The sequence below is a fragment of the Triticum dicoccoides genome, chromosome 4B, assembly GCF_002162155.2.
Source record: "Triticum dicoccoides isolate Atlit2015 ecotype Zavitan chromosome 4B, WEW_v2.0, whole genome shotgun sequence".
Lineage (NCBI taxonomy): Eukaryota > Viridiplantae > Streptophyta > Magnoliopsida > Poales > Poaceae > Triticum > Triticum dicoccoides.
The window spans coordinates 666,147,031-666,155,600 of NC_041387.1; the positions used below are offsets into that span (position 1 = coordinate 666,147,031).

General features: G+C 46.1%; 1 protein-coding gene across 1 annotated transcript; it reads right to left on the reverse strand.

Annotated features, from left to right (window-relative positions):
• Positions 1-397: 397 nt before the first annotated feature.
• On the reverse strand, positions 398-934 carry LOC119294268 (cortical cell-delineating protein-like). The gene has a single exon (XM_037572483.1). It carries the CDS (start codon positions 871-873, stop codon positions 484-486), a length of 390 nt encoding a protein of 129 aa, XP_037428380.1. The 5' UTR covers positions 874-934; the 3' UTR covers positions 398-483.
• Between the last annotated feature and the right edge of the window lie 7,636 nt (positions 935-8,570).

Consider the following 8,570-nt stretch of genomic DNA (forward strand, 5'->3'; position numbering starts at 1 on the left):
CCATAAAAAACTTAGGGTTGGCTTTGATCTCGGTGCAAGTATATGTTTTACGAGTGGACTATGACGCGGCAATATATATGTAACACACATATGAGTTTACACAACTTCATCAGATTTCAGATGATACAAGCTAGGGGCATATAGTAGGCGCCCGGCACAGTACTTGACATGATGATACAAACCCCCGGTTACGTGGGTCATTTATTTGGACACCACAAACTTGACACACTTCATGCACTTACGTTTACGTACCTACCTAGTGATCACTGCATGCATGCATAATGCTAATGCGTGACAGAGAACCTAGGCATGCACAAGACATATATATATATATATATATATATATATATATATATATATATATATATATATATATATATATATATATAGATGAACTCAAACACAAACTGGAGTAGTGTATAGGAAGCTGCATGCATGGCATATGTACGCAGCATGCCATGCTTGGACGAGTACGTTGATCTATCAGTGCGGGCAGGTGAAGCCGGGCGGGCAGGTCTTGTGGCAGTGGTTGAGCAGGAGCACCAGGTCGACGGGGACGTTGAGGTTGATGACGCCGAGGACCTTGACCTTGATGGCGGTGCAGAGGCACACCGCGGCGTCCAGGTCGGCCAGACCGGCCAGCAGCGGGCAGCACCGCTCGCTCAGCGGCACGCCAAGCCCGAGCTTCAGCAGGTTCAGCACGTTGGCGCACACACGCAGTTTCAGCGTGTCAATAGGGCATGAGCCGCCGTTGGTCGATGGAGGAGACGGTGGGGTCGGGGTAGGGCAGTGAGGTTCACAGCTACCGTGCACAGTGGTGACCATCAAGTTCAGGCCGAGGAGCACGAGGAAGAGCTTGGTCGATGGCGCCATTGCGAAAGCTAGCCTTGGTCGAGAGGAAGCAAGGCTTACTATAGGAAGCAACTAGCAAGGGTTTGTAGGCGCTGTGAGTTTGAGCTGTGTGGGGTGGTATTTATAGCCCGGGCGCACGTATATGTTGATCCATGATCGAGCATTCAAGTTTGATTCTACAACTTAACTTAAACTATAATAAACTCCATCTACAACTTAGCTTAAACTATAATATACGTCCGGCTAGTTTCAATACTTGATGGGCATGTGTATTTTCAAACAAGCTCTGCACACAGAATAACGGGATACTAGTGGCTGGAATGCGCTGAAGATATGCTGTGTGACGACTTTCATGCCATGGCCATGCATGCCGTAGTTGCTACTTAGTTTGATACCATGCATGGACACGTATAGCAAGTGCAATATTAACTGGAGAGCAAGAGAAGTCAACTATAAATGTTTCATAGCTAGCTTTGGCTTATACGTTATACCTGGCCGTCACTCGGGCCGGGCCGGGCTTCGGGACGGGCCTAAACAAGCCCGATGCAGAAAACTCAAGCCCGGGCGTCAGGCCTAAAAATCAGGCCACAAGCCCGGCCTGATTGTGTAAAAGCCCGCCAGGCCTCAGGCTGGGCCTCTTCATTAAATCCCTGATATGAGCGGGCCGGCCCCAGCCAGGCCCGGCCTTCGGGCTCAAAATCTAGGCCCAGGCCCGGTCTATGCACAATGTCGGGCCAGGCCGGGTCGGGCATTTCGTGCCGGGTCGGGTCGGGCCATCCGGGGCGGACTGCCCATGGACAGGTATATTATACATGCATGGTTGTTGGTGTGGACACGTATCCACGCACTGGTTTTTATAGAAAAGTGTTCATCATGTATTTGAAAAAAATTCAACGTGTATCTAAAAAGAAGATCTGGGCCTACAAAAAATGTTCAATGTGTAGTGAAAAAAGTGATATGTATTTCAAAAAGAAAGCCAAAAAAATTACCTATTCTAAAAAGTTTCCTGCAAAAAAAGAGGGCCAAAAAACCGATAAAGAAAAAACATAGAATAAAACAAAAATAAAAAATGGTGTGCAATTTTCCCTAAACAGGACAAAAGCGATAGAAGGTTCAACGAGCTGGTCCATAGAAGCTTCCAAAAACCACAAAACCTCTAGCTAACACAATTATCGGGTCGGTCCACCATGTCTATCTGCATACGCGAGCACAAAGTTATGTCTCGGAATATGCCAAATGTGTAACACATATTAAAAAAATTATACATATTCGAACCAAATCAACCACATATATTTTTAAAAATTTCATGTATTTTAAAAATGTTAAATGAGTACTAAAATGTTTCACATGTATACGAAAAATATACAATCTGTATGAAACATAGAAATAAAAACATATAGTATTTTAGAAATGTTAATCTTGTATGTAATTTTTTAACACATAAGTAAAAAATGTTCCTGATGTACAAAAAAAGGTATATGAAAAAAAGTAGACATCAAAATGTGTTAATCATGCATTCAAAAGGTGATAAAGACATATAAGAAATGTTTTATATTATACAAAAAAGGTATAATGTGTATGAACAAGGAAGTACGCGTCAAAAACATATATGTGAAAAAACAAAGGAAAAAATGAAAACAGTGAAAACCGATGCAAAAAACTGGAAAATACAGTCAAAACCAGAAAAGAAGACAAACCGGCGAAAAAACAATGGAAAAAAACCGAGAAACTGAAGAAACAAAGAAAAGTAAAGTGAAAAACCAAAGAAAACAAAAAACCAGGAACAACAACGAATGTACTGATCGATGAACGACAGACCCAAAAAGGCTAGTGGGCCAGCCCAAAAGTTTGGGCACTGCGGACGCTACCTATGTTGTCGTCGCAACAAGCAAGGAATAGATCTTCCACTAGAGAGTGGCTCTAGTCCAAACCAATGGGCCCTTAACTCTGGCTCAAAATGGAGCACCCACCATGAGTTATTCTGATGAGTATAGATGCCATCACAAAGATAGTACCCCATGTTGTACTGATGCCCATTGGAGATTTTTTCGAGACTTTATAACATTGTTTGCGAGTGGTTTTCATCGATTTTCACGTAATTTTCTATCCTTCTTCATCAAAAGAAAAGGAAAACTAGAAGCTTTCATGCATGCACAACCCGGACATCTCAGATCACACAAAGACATGAATATCCCAGATGATATAATTGATGGTGTCATTTTATGTATATTATTTTTCATATACGTAACTAGAAGTAGCTGGTGTCATTTTACTTTATCAGCTTATATAATTGATGCGTAGAAGTAGCTCCAGATCTTTGCCCAATTTAATATATATCACAATATACATATATTTTTAAAAATTTCACATGTATTTTTTAAAAATTATACATATTTGAACGAAATCAACCACATATTTTTAAAATTTTCATGTATTTTAAAAATGTTAAATGAGTACTAAAATGTTTGACATGTATACGAAAAAATATACAATCTGTATGAAACATAGAAATAAAAACATATAGTATTTTAGAAATGTTAATCCCGTATGTAATTTTTTTAACACATGACTAAAATATTCCTGATGTACAAAAAAAGGTACATGGAAAAATGTAGACATCAAAGTGTGTTAATCATGCATTCAAAAGGTGATAAAGTCATATAAGAAATGTTTTATATTATACCAAAAATGAGTAATGTGTATGAACAAGGAAGTACGCGTCAAAAACATATGTGAAAAAACAAAGGAAAAAGATGAAAACAATGAAAACCGATGCAAAAACTGGAAAATACAGTCAAAACCAGAAAAGAAGACAAACCGGCGAAAAAAATATGAAAACAAAAAACCAAGAAACCGAAGAAACAAAGAAAAGTAAAAGTGAAAAACCAAAGAAAACAAAAAAAAATCAGGAACAACAGCGAATGTACTGATCGATGAACGACAGACCCGAAAAGGCTTGTGGGCCAGCCCAAAAGTTTGGGCACTGTGGACGATCCTATGTTGTCGTCGCAATACGCAAGGAATAGATCTTGCACTAAACAGTGGCTCTAGTCCAAACCAATGGGCCCTTAACTCTGGCTCTAGATGCAGCACCCACCATGAGTTATTCTGATGAGTATAGATGCCATCACAAAGATAGTACCCCATGTTGTATTGATGCCCATTGAGATTTTTTCGAGACTTTAGAACATTGTTTCTGAGTAGTTTTCATCGGTTTCCACCGAAACTTGGTTTTCACGTAATTTTCTGTCCTTCTTCATCACAAGAAAAGGAAAATTAGATACTTTCATGCATGCACAGCCCGGACATCTCAGATGATACAAAGACATGAATATCCCAGATGATATAAGCACTTCGTTAGACAACTTCAACGTACTTTTATTCCACGTACTAATGCATGCATGTCTGGTACAGTATTAATTCCAACAACGCAACACGACACATTTTTACGATTACGCATGTACCTACCTAGTGAACACCGTTGCATGCATGCATGCACGAGACTGAGATATAAGATGAACTGGAACGCAAGCTTGCAAAGAGCACATATATGTGTACGGTTGATCGATCAGCGCGGGCAGGTGTAGGTGGATTCGCAGGGAATGTTGCACTGGTTGAGGAGTACTACGACGTCGAGGCGGAGGCCGAGGACGCCGCCGAGGACGTCGCAGAGGCACGCGGCAGCTTGCAGGTCGGCCAACCCGTAGAGCAGCGGGCAGCACTCATTCGCAAACAAGCCGAGACTGAGAATCGGCAGGTTCAGTACATTGACGCACACTTGCAGATTCGGGCACGAGCCAGAGCTGGTTGATGGTGGTGCTGCCGACGCGGGGTACGCCTGTTGCGGTGGCGACGGCGGTGGTGGGGGCGGCGGCGGCGGAGACGGGGACGGGCAGTTGTATCCCGGGCACGACGGTGTTGGCGGCGGCGGCGGCGGCGGAGACGGGGACGGGCAGTTGTATCCGCAACCGCGAACTGTGTAGACCGTCAGTGCCATGGCAAGGAGCAGGAGGGCGAGCTTGGACGATGGCCGCGGCGCCATTGCTAGAGCTTTGATTGAGAAAGCTAGTCACATGTGTATGTGATTGTACTGCTGTATGTTCGGGTTGTTTTGGGTGGTATTTATAGCCGGATTATACATGATGCAAGAGGTTGTGTGCGTGTTGATGATCAGATCAGAATCAGATCGTGTACCCTCATGGATCGATGCTCTCACCCTATGTACGCAGTTTACAACAAGCCACGCGCTGCTTACAGTACATGTGCCCTCATGGCACTAGCTGGAATTGGCTGATATCTTTGGGGAGCACGCCACGGGCATGCATTGCTTGCTCTCATTATTGTGAACGTACACTATAGACATGCATGTGCAGACCTCAACTAATTAGGTAGTAGCAGGACAAGTCAACTATATGTGCTCCTATATATAGCTGGTTATTGGCTCCTCTCATATGTGGCACTAAATTGGTAGTTGCATCCCTCAAGATCGGATGCTATCATGCACACAAGTTGGCTCATTAGGCTAGTGGTTCTCATAGTTGACCACTTAATATGTGTTATATCACGGCCAATGGCTCCTCTCCTCAAGCATGGCACACTATTATATGATCTGGTATGATTTCATTTGGATTTACCCTCATGCATACAACTTGACTAACAAGGTGTGCCTATACAACTCCCAGATCTTTACCCTCAATCACAACTAATTAATCAGCTAACAAAGTTGTCCGTCTTAGCTGCCATGCATCGTTCCCCTTCGTAGCCCATCCATCACTTGATCGTAGGTTGACACGAACCAAATTTCCAAGGCCTTGTGAGCCACCCTTAATTTCATCTCATTCATTAATTCGACGGATTTGCAAAGTATGGAATTTGCTTCTCCACTCATCATTCGTCTTGGTTGAGGAGATTTTTGAGTTAAAAAGTGAAAGGAGGGAGTATATGAAATTTCATCTCCTTCACTGGCCCATGACCTATTATTGGTCACTCATTGCCAACTGAACCTCATATTGAGAGTAATTTCCAAAAAACTACCATTTTAGAGGTATTTGTCCTGAAAACTTCCCCCTTCTTATAAAAAAAACTACCATTTTTGTTATAAAAATTTCTTTAAAACTATCATTTTTGCATAGGTACCGGTTTAAACAAATTAAATGTGTTTATGAGAGGAGAGACCCACCCATCACGCTGACATGATTGGATAGTCAACTCCGTTTATTTCGACCAGCACCGAAGGCATTATGATATGTGGGACCGTTATGATATGTGGGACCCACATGTCAGTCGCCATGTGACAAACCCAGTCCAGCAGCTCCTGGAAGTGCTCGTCGGTGGCCGTCGACCTAATCGACTCGCACACCATCGACGCGATCTCAGGGAGCGGCCGCCGCTGGATCGCGTTCGTGCTCCCCTCGGCCACCGTGAACGTCGTGACGTATCCGACGTAGTTGCGCCTGGTTTCCTCCGGCACGGTGATGCGACGCCGTCGCCCGTTCACCCACCAGCCCATGCGGCAACTCTGGTCTGACAAGCCCACGGTGGCGGGGAACACCTTCCATAGGTATGCAGAAACCGCCTCAACGCGGCTCGCCCCGTGCTCCCCGTCGCCGGTCGCCTGCGCGCGCAGCATGGCGAGGTTCCGCTCCTCGACGTAGTAGGTGCGGCAGACCAAGGAGCCCCCGGCCGTGAGGGCGTTGACGAGATGCTCGCTCACCAGCAGCATGAACAGCTTGCCCACCGAAGGGCCGTACGACAGCGTGGTGCGAGGGCGGAATAAGGATCAGTCAAAGTTCAGGGTGGCGACGATCGTCCCGGCCCGCGCGAGCTCAGACCACGCGTCAACGATCATGCACAGCGTGCACCCGTCCGCGAGGCCGTGGTTAGTGCTCCAGGTCCAGGTCACAACGAACCAGCCGCAGGCGAAAGACACCAGCTGCACCGACAGCACGGCGTCCGCGCCGTACTGGACGGGAACGCCGACCCTCGCCAGCGACGCGTCCATGTCGTCGAAGTCCAGGCTGCCTAGCGCCTCGCCGACCTCGATGACGACGAGCTCCGCGCCCTGCTTGTCGCAGTGCACCTCCAGGAGCCCTGTCCGCGGGTTGGCCACGATGCGGCCTGCGAGCAGAAAAGAAGTGGTCCAGCAAGGGCGACAGCTTGCCCTCGAACGCGGCGATGACGTCGACGAAGCCACCGCCCGCGGAGGGCCCCATCAAGAGCGGCATGGGGTAATTCCAATGTTTAAATAGCGGGCTATGAAAAATAGCGGTGGGCCTTTAAATCAGCTATAGCGGAGGTATAGCGGACTATTTATGAAGACGACTATTTAGCAGAACCCTGCTGAAAAGGCTATAGCGAGTATAGCCGGCTATTTAAAACTATGGATAATACAGTACGTCGAGGTTGAAGACGGGAAGCACGGCGCCGGGCCGTGTGACGGAGGCCTTGACGATACTCCTGCGGGTAAACCTTGACGGAGGTCACTCGAACAAGCAAAGAAACTGACCTGCTGTCTCTGAGATACGCTTTCACTTCCCTGCCTTGAAGTACTGTATATAGTACAAGTGTTGTAGTAGAAGTTAACCTTGAAAATTCCAAAGTCAGCGTGGAATCTTTTGTACTGGCTGGGGCAGCGCTTTGGATGCCAAAATGATAGTATACACAAATATATCACCAGATAGAAGATGCATGCATTCTTAGAAGAAAAAAAAAATATGCATGGATAACATGATTCCACGCCGATATGTATGTATATGTAATTGATTTTCTAATGCTTTTAGTTTACATCAGCTATCAACAAATGAGTACAACTTTTGTCATCTATTCTTTTTCCTTTTGCTTTCTTCTTCTTAATTTGCTGATGGCACCATATAGTACACTTGACAAGGTGTGCCTGAATCGGTGTCTATATTTTTCTCTGTCTTCGTCATCTTGGGAAGGCGGTAACGCAAAGGTGAGAGGCGAGAGCAGGGTGGGACGATAACCCCCACGGATTCTAAAGTGGCATTTAAAAATTTCCCCTGATATTCGAAACATCGGGATTTGGAGCCTTTGGTCCCACCGCAGCTGTTGACCCTGGTCAGGCATCAGCGGTGAGCATGTTCTGGTGTCATACTTGTACAAAGTTTCATCGTTCATGTAGCAGAGCATCTTGTCGCCATTGTCAACCCAGGCGCTCCATGGCCTGAAGATGTAGAATGGTTCCTTGATATGGAAGTTATAGCGCAGATCCCACTGTGGAGGCTTGTCATCCTCCGGCAGCGACATGACCCAAAAGTGGAGGCCCACGTAACAGACGTGTTTGACGAAGCACAACTGGCCGTCGAGCTCGAAGGCACCCACTAGCTGCTTGGCATAGTCGAGAGTCTCATGCTCTGGCAGACGGTGCGTGCGGTATGTCTCAGTAAGCACATCGACTACCAACACTCGCTTCCAACCTATCGTCAGCACATACAGCTTGCCGTCGATCAGCAGTGGCGGCCAAGTCGGGATTTCAGCCGGATGAGACGGTGAGTGGAATGAGTGCTGCCGCCAGCGCCGAGTGTCGCCTAAGGTGTACACGGCCATGTGCACCTTAGAGAACCTGAACAGCTTATACTCATTGGTGGGTGGACTGAATCCCAAGGCGAAGAGATGTGTCTTATCCTTGGTTCCTGTGAGCGGCGGCGCCCTGGGAAGCGCCAGCGTCTCGCCGGTGACAGGGTTACATACCACCGCCG

What these genes read in the sequence shown, in the direction of transcription:
- LOC119294268 (XM_037572483.1), bottom strand. Translation starts at nt 873, where the DNA reads ATGGCGCCATCGACCAAGCTCTTCCTCGTGCTCCTCGGCCTGAACTTG.